Below are 22,646 nucleotides of genomic sequence, written 5' to 3' on the forward strand. Positions count from 1 at the left end.
CTGCTTTCTCTTCCGCCTGCCTTAGCTCCAACATTCTTTCCGTCCAACCATCAGTTTCCGTCATTCTGTCTTTTTCCCCATTTGTTGTTGTCTCCAGCCCTGTTGTTCGAGACTCTCTCTTCCGTTTCGTCCACCAATGTTGTTGTTTTTTTCGCCTTTCCTGCTTTCCTCTTTTTGGGGGTTTTGGGTGGTGACTCCACCCTCAACCTTTTCCTGTCAACCGCAGCTTCCTCTTCCCTTTCTTCTACCTCCTCCTCCACCTCTAACATATTGGGGGTCTCCCCTCCACCACAACTCTTAGTTGTGTTTCATCGGGGAGCGCCACTTCCTCTGTGATGTTGTGTAGATCCAGTAGGGATACGTGGATTAGGACTTCAAATCCAAATCCCCAACAGTTAATCTCTTTCGTCCTCTCCGCCTTCACAACTTCCACCTCCTCCTTACAATTGAAAATGATGGCTGTCACCAGCCATTCCTCATTGATCTCTGGGAGCACTCTGCCTATTTTTACTCTCGCGGCACGTCTCCCGCAGTAAGTTGGCAAGAGTGCCCACTTTGCAACTCTTAAGGCCACCGTGGACTGCCTTTTCGCATCTTCCTCATTTCTGAAACGCACCTCTACTGTTTCGGATTTTCTTCCTCTAAAATAAAAAGTTGTCATATTTTTTACTTGGCAAAGACACTCCTCTAATTCTTCCGTCGTTGCTATTTCATTTTTTCCTCTTTCCACATTCAGGGTTCTGTACACTATAATTCGTTTCTCTGCTCGTTGCGTCTCCTCTTTAGGGGGCGTCACCCTCAGGCAATCTCCTTCTTTCACAAATATTTTTTTCGCGGTTTAAAATTCTCTTCATGCCTATTTTAATTTCCGTCATTTCCATAGCGTTGGCAGACAGGCGTTTGCCTGCAGCCGCAGCGTAACTCGGTGTATTCATACCCAGCTCTGGGTATTACAACAATTTACAAAAATATTCAACAAGGTTCAACAATAACAATAATCTTCAACAATATTCTTTAACAGCAACAACAAAAATTCCGACTCACCGCAACGCTCTCTACAGCCAAAGTCAAAAACGCAAATCTCAATCTACCGTTAGTCCTCTACTCCTTTTCTTTATTTGGCACTACGGCCATGCCACAGAGGGGGACACTACAAGGACAGACAACACCACAATGGGGACACAAAACATAAACCGAATGACAAGGAGATGTTATATAAGGAAGAAATGAAATGGCTGCATGGGCCCCATAACCATGCAGCACCATTTGAATCGTTTATATAAACTATTTTCCATCGTTCACTTTTTCTGTGTTATTCTTAATTATCTGTTTTCTCTCTCTTTTTTAAAAATTATATTTATAACATAAAACACTTTTTTTCCTTCTTTTTTGTTTTTTTTTTCAAATTAAAATTTTTTTTTAATACGTCATAAACGGCTCCAAGTCCCTGAGTTCGATCACTGGTGGCAGCTCGTCGAACATGACCGCTACTCCGGGTGGATCAGTTTTATCTCCGCACATGTCTTTTAGTTTTTCGTACGTGTACCTATCGACCACAATGGCCTTCCCATTTTCAGAGTAGACATCTGTTGGTAGCTTAATTCTTATAATATGTTTGAATTTTAGAATTTTCTTCTCTGTCTCCTTGTTTTTTGAGTAAGTTACAAAATTCCAATTGTTTTTCCATCTTCTTGATTTTTTCTCTTCCTCTTCTGTTACTGATGTATTTCCTTCTCGAACTCCATACCATTTATCCCATACATCGTCAGATGTTTCAACTCTCGAAACCTTTTCCTTCGCTGGGGAAACCGGCGTCATTATCGCTGTTCCCTCCTCTTGTAAATCCACCTGTTTAGTAGTTGCCTTCTCTCTTTCTTTCTCCGTCACCTCTTCATCTGCCTTCCCTCTGCTTACAGCTTCCTTTTCCACTTCTTTCTTCTTTTTCTGGTTCTCTGGTGGTGAGTTTGTTCTTCCAATCCTCCTTCGTTTTCTTTCCACTACCGTGAATCCCTCCTCCGTTGTATTTTCTTCTGTTTCTGTCTGTACTACCTGGTTCGTGTCTTCCTGTTTTTCTGTTGGTTCTTTCTGCGGGCATCTCGCCTTCATGTGGCCTTTCTCGCCACATGCAAAACATGTAGGCGGCCTGCCCTCCACTTTCACTCTTAATTTTTGGTCGTCAGGTAGCGCTATCTCCTCGTCAATTCTATTAAGGTCTTCCACTGTTGCCTGGATGGTCAGTTCGATTCCATATCCCCAATAATCCACACTCTTTGTTCTTGTGACCTTCAATATCTTGGCCTCTTCCTTCCTGGTGTACTTTACTGCTGTCATGAGCCATGCTTCATCTAGTTCTGGGGGTACTTTGCCTATTCGTACTCTGGCCACACGTTTGCCACAGTACGACAGCAACAGCACCCATTCCTCCGATCGTATAGCTTCCGTAGAGTTCTTTATTGCTTCTATTTCTGTTGCAAATCGTACCTCCACAGTGGCATATTTTTTTCCTCTAGTTACAAAAGTGGTTTGCTTTCTGATACCTTTCAGGCACTCCTCGATCTCCTCAACTGTCGCGAGCTCTATCCTTCTAGTTGCCGCCTACATGGTTTTAAAAACCACAGTTCTCTTTTTTACACCTTCTGTCAGTTCTACAGGCGGTGTCAACGTCAGCGTGTTTCCGACCCTCGCCAGCAACTTCTCACATTCCTTCATCTTCTTCGGATCAACCTTAATCTCGATTATTTCCAGCTTTCCTTCCTCTGTTCCTTCTTCAGTCGCGGCCGCATAACTTTGGCCACCTACCGGTGCTTTCTCCATTTTCCACAACGGGAAGACACAAAAAACACGAACAATATCAACAATTAATACCAATAATTAACACTCAATTTTACAACAAAAAATACTCAACTTTGCAACTCACATAAAATCTCTACATCATCGGCAACTCAAATTCCAAAAAAAACCTGCTGCTCAACACGTCACTCGACACTACTCAACTGCTACCACAGTGAGACTACCTCTATTTATAAGTCTTGGTCGAGCCTACTTCTTCGCTTGGGGGCGTCGACACAACAGATTCAAAACTACGCTTCTTACTATTATTTCGTTTTATGCTTACCTACAATAGCCACATGACTTTACTGGTCACGCAACCTGTTAGAAATAGCAACCAATTCCCTCCCAAAGTGTGATGAATGCTAAAGCACTTCTACCAGCTCAAATGTATTTTTATCGACTTTCATTTCCAGATCATGGCTGGTCACTTATTTAGACAAAACCCAAACATGTATATGATAACAATTTTCATTCAATATTTTATTTTTCATATTTCCCTATATTTTAATTTTTAGATGAAAGCTTGAAATTTCGATTTAAATAAGAAACTGCCAGTGTTTTCTCTTTGTAGCTACATGTTAATTTTAATAAATACCCTAAAATATCTGACAAATATAATAGTTTGTATAACGTGTCTTTTATGTGAACTAAATCAGCCAAATCTGAATTTTATCCCAACAGAAATGTTATGGTTTATTTTTTAAAACTTCTGTCCGTTGTGTCAATGCTCATCCATTTCAGAGTCATCACACCTCTGTTCTCAATAAAAGTTTGCTGAAATTGGATCCCATTTTGTCACAGAAGAGGCAACTATGGAGTGCAAGAATGTTATGTTAGTAACTTTAGCTCTTTCTTGTAACACTGCATTCAGATCTGCAGAAATGTTCCGCGACACAAACGACTCTCACTGAATCATGCAAAGAGTGAAAGAAGTAAGTATTTCATTCTGTCTCTGGTGTGAATGGGGTTTTCTGGAGGTTGCTTCTGTGAATTGAAAGATTCTGATATACTTTCAAAACAACCGTATATGATTAATGCTCTAAAACGGAGTCAAAAGGTTTTGAATTTTTGTAGTGTTCATACTTTCAGACAAAACAATTCTTAGAAATTACGTGAACAGTTATTCTTTCAATATTTCTCAAAGTCAATCCATTATATTTCCCCATTTTCATGTGAAATTATGTCGTTCTGAGAGGATGACTTATTTATGAATGCATGATACTCCTTGAGGTTTGTGACTCTCCTCAGTTACATCATCATCATCATCATCATCATCATTTTCTCTGGTATTATTCTTTGATTGATTTGACCAATTATGGTAAATATATTTTGTCGTTAATTAAAATATGCCAATTACTGTCACAATCTTTAAGCAAAACATGATGAAGATCTCACTCACCAAAGGAATTGATTTGAGTCGTCACAGTTGAAAGTTATACATTATAGTTTTATAGAATCTGTAAAAGATTTATATTTTCTCAGGTTTTCACACTTGGCCCTTCTAGAAATAAATTTACTGCAACAAATTAAATTCGATACTAACTATGTTTCTCTTAGTATTCATAAAAAGTAACTTGTTTTATAGAACTTTCAGGAAGAAAGATCATGTTTATATTTTTCTTGTGTTTTTACATCACAGAAAATGTTTGAATATAATTTCGCTTCCAGTTTTTGGAACTAAAAATCAGTCAGATATTATTTGAAATATTTTTATACATTTATACAGAATTTAACACCAAATAATTTGTTTTCATACCAATATGTACCCTGCGAGTAAGCGAAAGCAAAATAGTGTGGTCAATCGTCGTGGTTTGTTTGTCTGTGTGTTAGAAGCAATAACTGGGAAGCAGCTGAACAGATTTTCACCGAGTTTGGCAGAAATACTCAGTGGGTAACTGACTAAAACTGAATAAAATTTGGTTTGATTATCTGCAAAACTGACGGATGTGTGAATCAAAATGTTTTGACTGTGCAAATGTTTTGCGAAAGAAATTATGAACGCAGGTTATGGATCGTTGTGTCATGTTCTCAGCACAAGAAGCTATTAGCAGCACATAAAAACAGGTATTATGTCTACTAAATACTATTTATCACTCACCAGATGGGACACGGAACAGTATACAATATATATATGTGTCTGCGTATGCGTGTGTGCGTGTGTGTATGTATGTATGTATGTATGTATGTGTGTGTGTGTGTGTGTGTGTGTGTGTGTGTATGATTTGAATCGACCTTGTCTTCATGTGTACAGATCATGGTGTATCTAAATACATAGACACGTGTAGGTACATACATACATAAATACATACATAGATATGCGACTCTGTGTGTGTGTGTGTGGGGGGGGGGGGTGTTCAGTGATGGATTCGAGAGTTTCGTTTATTTATGAGTTGATTTCTTATTTTCACCGGAGTATAGATACTTATAATGGTGATACTTAAAAACAAATTTCCCGATAAGCATGTAGCCATATTATTTATATCCTGCAGTTGACTACAGTACGTTGAATTCGCCTGCCTTCATTGAAAAACGTTGAAAACACTTCTCAAATTCTATGCAATAGTTTCTATACTTATTTCATTTTGTTCACTTTCCTTTTCACAACCGTGATTTTTATTTGAATAACCATTTACTTAGTCATTTGCAAATTTTACTTTTATGGTTTGGCATAGACATCGATCAAATCCACTTTTAGCCGCCATCTTCTTAGTCTTCTAAATCTCTTTTAGGCAAACAATTACAAAGCTTAAGTTAGTTCAATTAAAAAAGTATGTCTGCGCAACGCATTGTAAGCCACACTATAATTTGAGAAAACCTTTATCTGCGCGCAGGGTATGCATCACCCCTGAAATGCCTTTTTTCTTTTCCCTTTCAATAGCAATTTCTAATAAAATATCCGAAATAAATTTGAGACAATTTAAATAGTTTAGTATTTAATTTCAGAACAACCAGGTTTGTCAACTCCTATCATAAAAGAATCCTACAACCAGTGGATAATGGCTATGAGTCTTACAATCTTGTTTCATTAAATTATGTATGGTAGAGCTTTCTGTCACATCCCATAATTTTATAGACAAAGGAAGTCCTTCAAGGAAGGTTCATGGTGTTTTACTTATTTAAAATGTTTTCTACGTCTATGGTGCAAAAAGTCTTGAAATCAAAATGAAAATTAAGATGCGATAACAACCGAGTAGTATGAAGTTAAATATTGTCAGGCAAAATAGTACTTTTCCATTATCTGTGATTATTTGAAGTTATTCCGATACTGTGGAGTCAGTGTGTCTTTTCCTCAATCACATGGAATTGGTGTAACAAATGCCGTGAATTTGGTAGCTAGTAAATAACGAGCATCTTAAAGCTAGGATATAAAACAAAATGATTCTAAATTGTACTCTCACAACCCTACGAATTTTTATACAAGCATCCCCACTTTAAACCGGCCTTAAACCATAACAGAACAAAGAGAGATATCCTTAGATAAATAATATATCATATAGAAATACTATCTCTATGTGATATATATCAAGAGAAAAAACATCAATGTATGCATACCAGACATTTTATTCTAAGCTATAAATGAAGGGAGATAACTCTAAATTTGGCAGAAGATATTAAAACTGTTTAAATAACAATGGACGTGTTTAGGAAGGGGATTAGATATACAACAACAACAACAACAACAAACGAACTTTGAAAGTTTATCTTTATTTCAAAAGTTAATTTCTAACAAAGGAGCCAAACCAGTGAAGCGTATCTCTTATGTGGGAGATAGATCTGCTAGAATTAGTAGCTAAATCCACTGCACTCTACACCTCATTATTGTAAAGAAGGACACATAGGAGAATGTGGTTATGGGTTCTCTATACTTTGATCAAAGGTATCTCTTTGGTCAGCATTCACCTGGGAGTAAACAACAGCAACATTTACACAGAAATTCACCGTTCCTTTAATGAGAGATATCCAAGTGCAGCAAAGCACTCAGCATCTTGCAAAGCTTTTATGAGTGTCTCAAACGTACGTTCCTCTGGATTACAATTGATAAACCACTCACAAAGCATTTGGTAACTCTGTTTTACTGTGTCACGAGGAAAATCATTCTTGATAATATCCTGGTCAATTGCTGGAATTCCTAAGAATATAGCTGCAAAAGATACAACGACAGGAAATAACACAAACAACAACATTAACAATAATATAAAGACGATGTACTGTAGGTTATAAATATAACAAAGAATCTACATCAATAGAGAAATAACGAAATAAGAAACATGAAAACTATAAGACATTGTTCTCTGTTTCTAAGGATGTTGATAAAAATAACAAAGAGGTTAAAAACAAGAAGGAAGAGGAAGGAGAAGAAATATTAATAAGACTGAAGGATTTGAGAAAATGCATGGTAAACAGATGGCAGGAACAGTATTTGTGAGGAAAATTTACTTTTTAAGGAAGGCATTGAAAAACCATCTGATAACATCACAGGATCAATGCTGGAAATATTGATGTGTGATGCCTTTTCCTCCTCTGGAATATCAGCATTTAGAAATATCTGGAAAGTGGGGACTGGACTGACAAATATTACCAAGTAATATTAGGTACACGGGGACCAATTGAATTACAAATAGACAAGATACCAGAATGATCACAAGTATACAAAAAATATAATACTTCTTCATTCTCCTGAAATATTATAGAAGACACCAAATTTATTGTCTTAGTTCATGACTCATAATAAGGATTTCTTTCACTGGATCAAGGCCACAATTTAGAGAGATGTTGACAATGGAGTAGACCTAGCAATGAGTAGAGTTTTAATTAACAGGAAAGAGGTGGGTCAGTAGGAATCCTATAAGCCAATGCACGCAATAGGTCCACAAAGTGATGCAGTGGGATCAGAGGTACGTTCACAGAATAGAGGAAATACTTTGTCATTACCAGATATACGGCTGTAGCTACTAGTATGAACAATTATGAATGTTGTTGTTGATGGTTTCTGTTACCTTGGTAACATAATTAAAAGTGGAGGAAACTATTTTGCATTCATACTATTTAGAGAAAAATATGAGGTGAGAAATGTACAGTGAGCTATTATGTCTATTGGTAACAAAGAGATTCTGTTTCCAAATGATGCAATGATGCATTGGATATGGAGGATGTATGAAACCGGCAGGAAATTAGGTCAGCATACTTGACTGGATGTGTAATGCTAATGTGTAGAAATCCTGGAGAAAAAAATGAACTGGAAGGAAAACTAGGTTTTTGAAGATTCCTAGATAGTGCACAAGAGACGAGATGGTACAGATATGGGAGGAGTATGAAAGATACAAGTTGGACGAAGATGTGCCAGGAGATGCAAATGGAAGGAAACAAGAAATTAAACCTGTCAAAGGACGACAACAACTGTGAAAGAAGTAGTCTAACTCATTCAAACTTCGAGAAATGAAAACAAAATGATGATGATGATGATGATGATGATGATGAACTGTTGTTCGTAAATTGATTTTAGCCCAGTATATGGCTGTTACCTTTTATATTAATTCCAAGTGTATAACATGTTCGACATATCATAAATGATATCCTCTCTTAATTTAGATAAATCATTTCTATCAGCTGACTGACAGGATATTGTCGTGACTTCTTATAGCAAGGCTGGAAGGTTTAAATCTACTCCCCATCACTGCTCTATATCCCTGCTAAAGACGTCTCTCTATGAAGCAGTCTACCTAGATGTATACAGGTACCATGGAAAGGCACTTCTCTAAATAATGGGAACATTGTATAAATGGTATTTTATGTTGTTACACATTCAGACAAGGGCAAATGGGTTATTGTGATGTTCATGCCTTTCCAAATGACATTTGTAATGTAAAGAAGAGTGAAAATATTTCAATTGAGAAACAAAATTAATTCGAATTTACATCGTCTGTTGGCATAATTATTTTATAATTAGCGAGTGTTTCATTAACTTACAAGTGTTGAGTTCAATCCACCCATGAAGACAATCAGCAACACTAGGTTGGCCTGGGGCTAAAAAGTTGCTATAAATATAGAGAAACAGACTGGCCAAAGGGCAGACTACAACATGTCACATACAATGCACACTCTCCTGTTAACAAAGTTGCATTTGATAATGTGGTCCTTGTCTCCCAAACGAAGCAGTTATGTCACACGTGGCACACTTTTCTTCTTAATACTGCCAGATAAAGTCTAAGCAACAACAACAAATTATCAGTAAATTTAGTAGCAACGTAAACAATGTAAACAAACAGAAACATCGACATTAACTCACCTGTTTACCTTTCAACAACAATAGAACTTAGTTCCCTGTTTAAACGACAATATCGACTCTGTTGTATTTTCTAATTTCACCAAGCATGCAAAACTATGCTAATTTCGGTGGATATTTTATGAAATTTCAGTAATACATTTAGCTAACATTTTCAATAGGAAATTAGGAATGGAATCTGTTCTTTGTCATTATAACAAACAAAAGTTCAAGTTATGGCAAAATTTATAGAAATCAATTAGGTATTCTATACTCACCAACTTGCTGCCATTTGCTCCCTAACTTTTTTGCTGCTCTATGAAGATACTCCCCATTGAGTTTTAGAGTCCCTGAAAGAAATATTTTATTACTGTATTTTATACTCTAACACATTCCAATTAACAATGGTCACTATAGTTTTGGTCAATATTTAGATTCACACCTAAATAGACTAACCTTCCTAAACTTCTTGTATCTATTAAAATCTCCTACATTATCAATTACCATAGCAATTATCTGATCTAATTATTACTCGGCGAAATAGTTTACTTCCGTACCACAATTCTCTAAGTTGTACGTAAAGCTTATAACAGAACCTATGGTACACTATCGCCTTCTGGGGCACCCATTGCTCTTGACTTCTTCACACAGCTATCTGATTGGTGCTTGCTGAAATCACCTTGCTGAAGTTTGATTTCTAGTTTCATTCGATGTTTCAAACCTTCCATCAGATGGAACTGCTGACCTTACTGTGGGTCACTGTAGGGCTCCTGTATGTACCTGTCCAGTTCATCTTCAGTACATTTTACACTGCTGCACTTATCATCTGCAAACAGTTTCCTATTAACCTCATAAGCGCTCTGAAGGAGTTTTTCTCTAATCCATTTAACCTCATTTCCTGTTTCAGTTGTTACTGTCAGAGCGGATGGTCTCTTTTTCAACCCTGCTCCAGACATAATAATCCATGGGATTACAATCAGGGCAATTAGGAGGCTAAAAATTGGGTCTATCGAAGCCCTATAAATTCTCCGACAGTCGCTTCTGACGCTTTCTGCTGTATGGAAAGGAACTGTATCCTGCTGTCATGTATAAGGCCTTCGAACAGCAACCGTGTCCAGCCAGATTTTGACCACTATCTCCAGGAGCATTACATAGCCATCTGAATTGAACTTAAGGCCGTGTTCAAGGATATCAGCTTCACTGGAGACACATCTAAAGACCTGCCAGCCCCTGCGTCATAGGCTCCGTTGCAGATTCACAATGTTTACAGAGTATTAAACCGTCGCCATGATGTTAACATTTTGATACATGGTATTTGTGCGTCATAGTACAGGTAAATCTTTCCCAGTCTCCAGTGATCTTCCAATCCGGTATGTCAGCTAACTTTTTCTCAATTACATCTTTCATCTTTTTAATGTCCACTGACATTGATTGTTCATCAATGCATCCTGTTATCTCTGAAAGATAGGAGACAAACAGTTGTGAAATTTAGTGAGAACATATTGTAACAGTGCTATGCGTAAGACATAATATTCTCTTCTCATTCTAGAAATTACAAATTAAAATTCTTCTCATCTTCCACTTAATTCCAATATTAACCAACATGATCATTATATGATCTACCCAATAACAAATGACACACCATTTCATGTAAGATAAGCATTTGCCTGCCGTCTTTCTTAAATGTTGCTGTTGGTACTTGTTAATTAAAACTCTCCATATCACAGTTCACCAGAGTGTCGTCTGATTCAGCTAACTTTTGAAGACATTTCAATGTCATTCATTCCCATTAAAGATGCAATTCTCAACACATGAAATGGACCAGAAAATGATTGCAGGTGTCCTAAAACACTATACATTTACACAAACCCTCAGTAACTACATATCACTGGTCATTCACACATTATTGCAGGGAAAATTGCTGAAATGGTAATTTATCCATATTCCCAACCATGCGAAACTTGATTATCTTCTGGAATTTCAGTAATATTCATACCATCATCTGTTATCCATTCTGGCATGGGTTGGATGGCCAGGGGCTGCCCCAGGTTCTGTAGTGTCTTTTCTGCTGGTTTCTATGGCTGGAGACCTTTCTTTACACCAACCACTTTACAAAATATGCTGCATGCTTTTTACGTGTCACCAGCACTAGTGCATTTTTATAATGTCATTTCTTTCTCAGTGTTTTGAGATCGGCCTTCACTATTTCGTCCAATGTCTTCCTGGGTCTCCTTCTCCCACATCATCCCTCTCTCTTTCTCAAACATTGATGCTGTTAATCTTGAATTTTAACTTTTTGCATCCCAGTTAACCAGAATATCAGCTGATTCAGGAAATATTTGAAGACATTTGAACGTCATTCATATTCCTTACTGAAGTAGATTTCTTTCCAGGCGAGCGATGATTAGTTCTACACAGGTCGAACAGCTAAATAATAACAGGTGTCTTAAAACACTGTACACTCGTATCAAATATCATTAACTAAACGAAACTGGTGAGCGACATGTTACTCTAAGGAATATATCTTAAATGGTATGTAAGAAGTGATTCTCAAGACGGACATACAGATCGAACTGGAAGCGACAAATCCCGTATTTGCCCAGATACTTTCTCATATCTATTGCTTATAATTCTTTCGTCTGTGCCTTGGTATCAATTCCTCGTTTCCTACCAGACAGCAAGCTAGCACGCAATCGTCCTAATCTTTATATATATTTGTCTTTAACATTTGATTTGGTTTCTCCTGTTATTTTGAAATTTACTTGCTTCTGCTTATATTTGACAAATGACAAACTGCATTACGCATTTGCTTTAACCACCATTCTTCACCAAGTAATTAGTTAATCCAGTCTATGCAGAACTACTTGCATATCTTTGGGTCTCTTGTTAGTATTGTGATGTCATCCGTGGAAACTTTTTAGATGACTCCACTTGAGCCGTTTCTTATGATCAACCTACTGATCATAAAATCTCCATCATAAGCAGAAACCAAATGCTGTACAAACAACAGCAATTCCAATCTCAAGACGATGCCAGTCTGTTGTGAAATTTTCTTTCATGAAGCCCATTTTGAAATTGTTATAGCAACTCCTCATCACGTCCTTAATCTTTTCTCATATATAAGAGAAGTCTATTACTTCCATCAATAATTTGTGCCACTTTCTCAAGGTACTGCTTTCGTGTCATTCGAGTCCCCGAAAAAATACTTCCAACTTTATACTTTATAGTAATTTTGTTTTATTTGTATTAATAATCTATATAATATTACAGTAAGAGATTCCCAACATCAATGCGCAATGGGAGACCACTACGTGTTCGGTTAACATTTTTATATTTTCTACAGTGTTACTATGTAATAGCTCAATAGTCCACAACAGAATGGACCAACCTTCCTAAATCTCTTCTTTCTATTAAGATGTTCTACATAATCTAACAATGTGGTAATTATCTCATTTAATTATCACTTGACAACCCTGTTTTCCTCTTCTGTTTTTCCTTTCTTCCATTTATGCCACATATAAGACACGGCATTTTCCTCTCATCTCCAGATTTCATCAACCAATATTCTTCTCAATTTCTCCTTAATTTTGATGTCAACCAAGCTGGTCGTCAAATAACTCACCACAAACCCATGGCACACCACTTCGAGTAGGATAAACACAGAGTTAAAACAAAATAAGAGAAACTCGCTGCAAGGTGAACACACAGCAGGAAAGATCTTCAGAGGAAGAACTCCTATCCCACAAGTGTTTCGGCCCTTATACATAACATTCTAAAGGAACCAGGCACACCCAGGTCATACAGAAGGCATTCCGTATTACCCCAACGTACTTAAGATATTAAACTAACAAAGTAATCAATTTGGACGATCAACGCTGTCAGGTGTCACTGACAGTTTTCTATTTAGTCAAGTTCCTCCACTCTACTTTTAGTCGTGTTGGGTGGTACAAGATTCTCTCAGATTATATATCTGAAATGGTACATGAGAAATGAAACTCAAGAATTATATGAGCAAGACGGTGATTTAGGTCAAACGGGAAGCACCAAATCTTGTAAGGGCTCCCCGTAATTTAGATTTACCTATCGCTGATCTCAATGCCTCTCCTAGTTTTAGATGACCAAGTAGCGTACCATTGTCCGAAACCTTTTACAGGTTTCTCTTTAACCTTTAGCTGCTACTTATTTGCCTTAAATTGCATTCTTGACCAAATAATTTGTCCAGCCAGTCTATCCAGAACTATTTGCATATACATTTGATCTCTTCTTAGTATTTCTATGTCATCCATGAATGCCTTCTTAAGTGATTTCCCTTGAGTAATTTCTTCTGATAAATCTGCTGATCCCCATAAAAGCATCCCCATAACAAGCATAATCCAAGTGACTGGTTTTGGGCAGTTATTCTAGTTTCAATGTTGGAGACATGAAAATATTTGTATTGATTTTACCACATTAAAATATACTCAGGACCCTTTATAAAGGGGTTGGTGACATACCACCATAAAAAGATGTGGAATGTTTAAGGGAGATGTGTTTCTCAAACAATTGAGGTGGACAGTAATTCTGAATAAGAACTGACATGGACAGTGACCACCCATCCAATTCGATGATGAAGAAACTATAATTGATTGCATTGTATCTTGCAACCAGTTTCTATCTTGAGGAGAGAGAGAGAGAGAGGGGGGGAGAGGGAGGGGGGGGAGAGAGGGAGAGAGAGGGAGAGAGCGAGAGAGAGAGAGAGAGCGAGAGAGAAAGAGAGAGAATAAGAGAGAGTGATGACATTGAGTTGATAGAGTGAATGTTCTCCTTGAGGGGAGCGAACCACTTCAGGGTTTATGTTTTATCTTTTGTATTTTTTCCTTATCGAGTGAGACCTTTCTCCTGGGTCATATGGTTTCCTATTTCCATAAAATCCATTTTTTGGGATATTCTTGCATTTGTAGTAGAATAGAATTACTTAAGAGTTAAGCATTCCAATGAAATGGAACCGCTTCTCAGCCATTCACACAAGTTATGTAGTTCAGATGGAGTTAAATTTGTAGAAATCAATTAAATACAGTTATTTTATACTCACCAACTGGCTCCGGCAATGTCTGGGATGCTTTTTCGTCAAACTTTGGACACACTGAAATAAACATTTCCAAGCTTTATACTTCATAGTAAAAATTCTTTATCTTTATGAATAATCTGTATTTTATTATTCTGAGACATTCCTATAATCAATGGTCAACTGGTGAGTAATGTGGCTTTGGTCAGCATTTTGATACTTTTTACCATGGGACCGTGTAATAGTCTAATGAATAGGTCTACAATAAAATAGACTGTCCTTCCTAAATCTCTTCTCACTATTAAGACATCCTACATAATCTAACAATATTGTACTTATCTCATTTAATTATCACTTGATAACACTGCTAATCTCGTATATTTTTCCCCAAATCTATGACATGATTGTCCTCTCATCTCTAGACTTCACCAACCAACATTCTTCTCGTTTTCTACTTAATTCCATGTCAGCCAAATTGATCCTCAAAAATCTGGTCACAAAGCCATGACACATCGCTTCAGGTAGGATAAACATAACCCCGCTCTTTTTTTAAAGGCCACTGTTGGCAATCTTTAATTTTAACTGCCCACATCACACTTCACCAGACAATCATCTGATTCAGGAAATATTTGACAATATTTCAATGTCATTCATCCTCCTTAATAAGCAGCTTTTTTCAGGTGAGCAATGATTAGTTCTACACAGGTGGAGAGAAAAGCGATAACAGGTATCCTGAAACACTGTACAAAACCTACTTAACTACAGAATAACTGTTCATGTACACATTACTACAAAGGGGTTATATCCGAAATGAGGACTAACAATTTATTCTGAAGAACATGTAAATAATATCAAACTGGAAACACGAAATCTTGTATTTTTCTAGTAGTTTTGAATGATCAGTTGTTTTTAGCCCATCTTCAGCTTTGCCATGGTCTCACTGCCCCAACATGTATCAGTCAACAAGATAGTGTACCACCATCTTTAACTTTTGGTTTGTCTTTAACTTTTGGAATGAGTTCTCCTGCCATTCGTAACTTCACTTGTTCCCGCTGACCTTTCACTGCATTACTTATTTGCTTGAAACCACATTCTTGACCAAGTACTTACTCCATCGAGTCTACTAACCAGAACTATTTGCATATCCTTTTAGTCTCTTGTTAGTATTGTTATGTCAGCCATGAATATCTTTCCGTTGAGCAATTTCTTCTGGGCATTCTGTTAATCTAAGTAGCATAACCAGAAAGAGCACAAATCAACTGATATTGTGCAACCTACAGCCATTCCAGATCCAGAACCTGGCAGGCTTTTGTGAAATTTTCTCTCATGAAACACATTTTGAAATTGTTATAGCAACTCCTCATCGGATCCTTAATCTCGTCCCATATATGAAAGAAATTCCTTGCTTCCATCTACAATGTGTGTGTGTTACCAAACCATAAGCATTAGCCAGATCAAGCCATACTACATTCAAATCCCTTTTATTCTTCGTTGCTTCTTATATGGCATCCCAGATTTAACAGGCATATTCTACACACACAGACATTCTGCGGATTCCAGTCTTCTGCACATTTTCAGTCATATAATCATTATTTTGCTGACATGTAGCTGATTTCATAGCAAGTACACCCATGTAAATCTTGCCCATTCAAGATTGAAATTGGTTTCAATTGGCCACTTAATTCTGCTTTAACTTACTTTTATGAGTAAACTCCTTCTGTCTTGCACCATTCATCAACCAATTCACCTTTATCCCACAACTCTCTAAATAGTAGGTAATGCTTATAACAACCGGGTACAACATTTGTACACGTTCTATGGTACACCATCATCTCTTGTTGCAATCTCCGTTCTTGTCTTCTTCAATAAGCTTTATACTTGTTTCTGGCTGAAATCGCTAAGCTGAAATATTTCATTTCTGGTTTCATTGGACATTATTTCAAACCAAACATAAGCAGAAAAGACTGACTTCGCTTTGGGTCATTGTATGTCTCCTGTATATTCTTCTAATTTATCCATTTTACTAACCATGCTATCCTCATTGGATTCTTTATGAAATTTCAGTAATATCGATATGTTTAATATGATTAGTTTACTGCTAAAACTTACCATTGAAAGATTAGAATGGAAGCTGCTCTTTTGTATTCTGATATCAAAATAGTTCAACAGAAGATAAACTTTACAGAAATCAATTAAGTACTGTTATTTTATACTCACCAATTGGCTCTGCCAGTGTCTGAGTTTCCTTGTCTTCAAATGTTCGTTTTTCTGAAATTAGAATTTCCAAGATTTAAACGTTATAGAAAAATGTCTTTATCTTTACTCTTTTACTTGTTTCAGTCATTTGACTGCGGCCATGCTGGGGCACCGCTTTAGTCGAGTAAATCGATCCCAGGTCTTATTCCTTGTAAGCCTAGTACTTATTCTATCAGTCACTTTTGCCGAACCGCTAAGTTACGGGGACGTGAACACACCACCATTGGTTGTCAAGCGATGTTGCGGCACAAACACAGACACACAAACACATATATATATATACGACAGGCTTCTTTCAGTTTCTGTCTACCAAATCCACTCTCAAGGCTTTGGTTGGCCCGAGGCTATAGTAGAAGACACTTGCCCAAGGTGCCACGCAGTGGGAATGAACCCAGAACCATGTGGTTGGTAAGCAAGCTGCTTACCACACAGCCACTCCTGCGGCTATCTTTGTTAATAATCTATATTTTATTTTCTAAGATTCCTTTCACCGATGATCAACTGTTGAAGACAATGGTTTTGGTTAGAATGTTTATAGATTCAACAGGATTACCATGTAATAGTTTAATATTTAGACTGTCTTCCAAAATTTCCTTTATCTCTTGAGACATTCTACATAATCTAACAACTCTGTCATTATTTCATTTAATTATCACTTGATAACACCATTCTTTTATTAGGTTTGTCTTTCCATTCTTATATCTGTACTAAACATATGACGTGAATTTGTCCTCTCACTTTTGCCCTTCTCTAACCAACATTATTCTCATCTTTGCTTAATTCTGATGGCAACCAGTTTGGTTACCACTTCGAGGAGTATAAAGATGCACCCATGATCTCCTAGTTAATCCTTGCTGTATGTAATCATTAGTTTTAATTCCATGAATCACAGTTCTGTAGAATGTCAGCTGATGCAGGAAATGCTTTAAAACACCTTAATAAGGCAGTGTTTATAAAGGTAAGCGAAGATTACGTTTACACAGGTGGAACAGAAAATGATAACAGGTGTCCTCAATGATGATACACTTGCACAAAACTTCACTCTGCTACAGGTAACTCTTCATCCTTACATTATAGCAGTGCAAAGATCTGAAATGGTAGAAAGGAACTGATTCTCAAGAATCTAGGATACCCTCTTCTATATATCAACCAAACTGTTATCTATTCTTTGATGTCTCCTTAATCAATACAGTGCCTCTGAATGGGCTGAAAACTCAATTACAAACAAATCTGAGGGGACAAATTTGAGACCTCTGTAGAAATATTTATCTGACAGAAACTGTCTTCCTGATGTCGTAGTTAACAACATTACAAGGAATATGAAACCCTGCTCACACCCCATTCCACCATCACTACTTTACCACATTAATCACTAATGATCTTTGACGTCACCTAATTGAAAATGTTTCTAAAATGCTTTATAAAACATCTAATTAGCGTCAAATACGTATACAGAAATGTTCGACAACATAGTGTTTCCTATGAAATGAAGCGAAAACACAATACGACCTCGACCATACTCAAAAATAGGGACCATAATTACGGTTTGTATGAACGTGATCTTCTAAATAGGAAAAACTGTAAAATTACAGAGAGTAACAACATGTAGAATGTTACTTGAAGGTGCTAAGTTCTGCTGAGGTTCTACAATTTGAGAAATGATCTACCTACGATAAGAATATTGACAATATACAATATGATATTTAGAGGCCTCTGAAATGAAGGCATTTACTGGGGAAGGTATTCATAAAGGAGCGGACCAGTCCACATGTGCCCACTGCTTGTGCGTTACTAAACCTCGGAGTGATTAAAATGCGTCTAATAAACGTTGTTCAAAAGGACATGATTCACACAGGAGCAACATAGAATCTCGATTGCTCACGGAGCAGACCATTTTGCCAAGCAAGTCTGTGTAGTTGTGACTACCAGGAATGGCAGCGTCGATACGTTTTGCATGTTGGTGATACTCGTAGACACATACTGAATGCATGCCTGAGGTAGTAACTGGAACACAGCATTTTGGTTGCAAGTCACAAAGAAGCCAATATTCCTCCGACTCATACAATTGTATTATCCGTTCATTTCAGTTGCAATTCATAAAACATTAAAAAGTCTACCTTTTATGCAGCGTTTTTCTTGTATTCCACACAAAACTTCTGCAAAGCAATGGCTATTTTAGTTGGTGGGCCCTTAATCCGTTCTCAATTACAGTAACAATTTCCTTTTTAGCTGGACAAACACGGGAATATTCTTCCAACACATAGACTTCTATTATCCATCCCGGGACGTCAGAAACAAGTGCTCTCCTACCTTTCTTTGGGTCAGGATGATTCAAAATAGCCTCTTCTTTCCTCAATTGCTGTGATTTCCGCACCATATGATCACTTAAATCAAAGGTTTCGGTAGATTGTTTCCGTAACTAACTTCCTGGCACAAGGGTTAATAATGCGTATTGGTGCCTCTTCGAAATTTATATTCAATGTAGCCAAATTACGGAGTAAAACTGAATGCAAAATGCTTACCATACATTTATGTATTGATGTGTGTCAATATTTTGGATTTAGAGGACTATTGCGCATACACACCAAAAGTGCGCAGCCGAATCCAGTAGGGGGTATGAAATTCATTACAAATAATGAAGGAGTGGATGCGTGAATCTATTAGAGGGTACCATATGCGCACCAGCGCACGTGATCCAATTATTTTCCATTTTATTTGGAAAGTGAATTAACTACCAAGGAGATGAGAAAATAAATTGAATGTTTGAACGAATAAAGTTTGGATAAATGCATTCCTGGAGTACAAGTTACATTCCCTTGTTTAAATGCTCACATGGTGAACGTACGAGGCGAAAATTGTCAACGATGATATTTTTTCACCCTAAGCCATTTTCAGGAGCCTCTAAATGTTATAGTATACCTTGAACATTATCAGTATTCTGATCATGGACAGATCAATCCTCAAAGTCAAAAAACGCACCACACATTTTCTTGTATTACATCATGGCCCAATGGGGGTCCCTTGAATATTGATTTTATTTTTAATTTCCGCCCATGAAAATGTTCCTATTTGAAAGGCCAATAACGTGAATATGGAGGAAGATAATAGAGGAATTCTGATGGCAGATTCTGGCCGCTCTGATTGCAGATTACATGCTGTAGCCAATTTCGGACAAATATTATGAAACGTTTTGAAAGCGTTCAGCACCAAAATCGTATAAATTGACATTCGCGCTCCACGAGGGGTGTGGCCCTCAAAGTTTTGTAGGGCATATCATTGAAACCCTTAATGGCTGAACACTAAAATTATACATGTGTTCCTTATGTATATAGAGATATTACCAAAAACACTCTGAGCCAAGTCCGAGTCGGTCACGTGAAAAGTCACCTTTTTTAAAAACTTTGTTGAATTCCTATGAAATGCTCCTAATGTAAAAATAGTGGCTGCGAGGAATGGAAACCATATATTTATTGACAATTGTGTCTACAAGAAGGTTCTACTTGAAAGCAAAATATGCTTTAAAGCAAGATTTATAAAATGGAATTACACATTTCATATTTGGAAGAATTTCACATGATTTTAAAATTGTCTATACAGCAGAGGAAGTGTCTAGGGAGATGATGGGACTTACAACAACAACATCAACAACAAATGAAATTTCAAAGTTTATCGTTATTTCCGCAGTTAATCTCTAACAATAAGGGAGACAAACTAATAAAGGGATTCCCATGAAGTAGATAGATCTGCTAGAATTAGTAGCCAAAATCTACTCAGTTCAAAACTTATCATCTAAAAGAAGTATGAATTAGACAATGTGGTTCTGGGATCCCTATACCTTCAGAAACGACAGGATGGTCCTGGATGGAAGGCATTTGATGATAGGTCTCTGCTTATTGAAGGTAGACTTGGGGTTAAACAACAGCAACATTTACAAGAAATTTCTTTTGCGTCTCATGATTAGATATTCAAGTTTCATTCAATTTCATCAAGAGCTTCCCTCAATGTTCCAAGTGTACGTTTCGCTGGATCACAACTTGTAAATCCTTTGTACAGAATCTGGAAACTCTGTTCTACAGCTTCGTTAGGATGGTTATATTTGTATAACAAAGAAATCATATGAATAGACGAATGAGAAATACTTAAGAAACAAAGAAACAAGAAAACATTGTTCTCTATTTCTAAAGATGCTGACAGAAATAACAAAGAAGTCGAAAAAAAAGGCTGAAGATGGAGACAAATGTTTAAAAAATAATTGGAAATTACACATGAGAATATGTGTCAACAAATAATCAACAAAGACCACCAACAGTTAAACCATTTCATCCATCCATCCATTTTCTCTGCCCTCTATTCATACGATCGTTGTAGGGGTAGTGTCCTCAGGCATCTCCTCCTTCATACAATCCTATCAGAGGAACCTTCTTTAGAATTTCTGAAAGGACTCTCAAACATCACAAATTGAAATTATGGATTTTATCCACTAAGCTCTTCTTGTTTTACCCCTAGGTCTCCCGTCAGTTGGCTCTGCTTCAAGAATCCGTTTGCGATTCTATTCTCTGACATTCTAATCGGGTGCCTGTAATATGGATCTGTGACCTCTCAATGCAGAGAAGCCGTGCTGGGTCAGGTGGAGAGAGAGAGAGAGAGAGAGAGAGAGAGACCTAAATCTCCAAGCTTTATACCGTCAAGCAACTTTATTCCAGAGGAACAAGATTTCAGCTATTTGATAACGTCCTATGCTCAATGCCTGAAATAGTCATCAGTGATGTCTTTACTCCCATGTTTAATAAATAATTAAAGAGTGTTAACATTTAGAAATATGTAGAAAGTGGGGATTGAAACGTCAAACAAGACCAGTAATATTAGTTAACCCCTGGACTAATTAACAGAGAAACAGACAGGAAACCAGAATGATTTCAATTACAAAAAAATATAATAGTGCTTAGTTCACATTACATATTATAGAAGACAGCAGCTTAATCTTTCTGGTTTCCTGACTCATAAAAAGGATTTCTTTTACAGGATCAAGGCCATGATTTAGAGAAATTCCAATAATGGAGAGTGCTTAAGGTGACCCTTACAATGAGAAGAATTTTAGCAGAAAAGGAAGCAGGACTCACCATCATATATACCATATGTCTACAACACTTAGGTCTTGAAGGAATCGCTTTATCCACAAATATCTACATCAACTGAGAAGCTATCATTCTTGATATGCAGGAAAAAAGGAGGTGGAGGGAAATCCTATATGGTGAACCCAATGCACACAATGGGTACAGTGGGATCAGAGGGAAGTTGGAAGAAGGGAGGACCTTGTAAATAGTAGGTATACAAGAACAGTTAGTAGTAATAACAACAATGAAAGACGTAGTTGATAGGTTCTGATACATAAAAGACAGAATTAGAAGGGAAGGAGACTATTCTGAAAACTTAGAAGTTGAGGTGACAAAATGTAGAGGGAGCTGTTAAGTCTACATAAGAGATTCTGTTTCCAAATGAAGGACAGATTTTATGATCATCATTATCATCGATTAACGTCTTTTTTCCATGCTGGCATGGGTTGGACGGTTTGACTGAGGTCTGTAGAGCCAGTGGCTGCACTAGGCTCCAATCTGATTTGGCATGTTTCTACAGCTGGATGCCCTTCCTAACGCCAACCACTCTAAGAGTGCAGTGGGCGCATTTTACGTGTCAACGGCACAGGAGCCAATCTAGGGATAATGGCATGGGTCACGATTAGCTAGTGCGTTTTACGTGCCATCGGCATGGGAGCCAGTCAGGGGGCACCGGCCACAGCTTCAATATTGCTTTTACTTGACTCAACAGGTCTTCTCATGCATATCATATCGCCCGACGCATTAGGAGTATTCTTAACAGGGCTGGATGTGTGTGGCTGCGATCTCACTTTAGTTGCCGGGTTTTCTCAATCACAGCGTAACTCCCAAGATCCTGGTGTCCTGTCATTGCCACTGTGAGGCCAATGTTTGAAGGTCATGCTTCATCACCTCATCCCATGTTTTCCTGGGTCTACTTCTACAGATTCCTACTACAGTGAGAGAGTGGCACTTCATCACACAGCTGTCTTCATTCATGCGTAAAACATGGCCATACCAGCGCAGTCGCCTCACTTGCACACCACAATCGATGCTTCTTATGCCCAACTTTTCTCTCAGGGCGCTTACACTTTGTTGTGATTGCACACTGACATTACACATCCAGTGGATCATACTAGCTTCATTTCTTTCAAGCCTA

General features: G+C 37.4%; 1 protein-coding gene across 2 annotated transcripts; it reads right to left on the reverse strand.

Moving 5' to 3' along the window:
- Positions 1-1,341: 1,341 nt before the first annotated feature.
- LOC149128979 (uncharacterized) lies at positions 1,342-20,352 on the reverse strand. Of its 2 annotated transcripts, XR_016240602.1 has the most exons (4): positions 16,356-19,732; positions 14,166-14,216; positions 9,373-9,444; positions 6,519-6,973 (listed from the first exon to the last, which is right to left on the reverse strand). XR_016240602.1 is itself a non-coding variant. In XM_089346865.1 (3 exons), the coding sequence occupies exon 3, from the start codon at positions 2,329-2,331 to the stop codon at positions 1,420-1,422; it is 912 nt and encodes a 303-aa protein (XP_089202991.1). In that variant the 5' UTR covers positions 2,332-9,444; positions 14,166-14,216; positions 16,356-20,352; the 3' UTR covers positions 1,342-1,419. The 2 variants fall into 2 exon arrangements, 1 of the variants encoding a protein (XP_089202991.1); XM_089346865.1 differs by having other exon boundaries at positions 1,342-9,444; positions 16,356-20,352.
- Positions 20,353-22,646: the final 2,294 nt, after the last annotated feature.

Source organism: Octopus bimaculoides, unplaced genomic scaffold, assembly GCF_046866305.1.
Source record: "Octopus bimaculoides isolate indiv1 unplaced genomic scaffold, ASM4686630v1 contig263, whole genome shotgun sequence".
Taxonomy (NCBI): domain Eukaryota; kingdom Metazoa; phylum Mollusca; class Cephalopoda; order Octopoda; family Octopodidae; genus Octopus; species Octopus bimaculoides.

What these genes read in the sequence shown, in the direction of transcription:
- LOC149128979 (XM_089346865.1), bottom strand. Translation starts at nt 2,331, where the DNA reads ATGACAGCAGTAAAGTACACCAGGAAGGAAGAGGCCAAGATATTGAAG.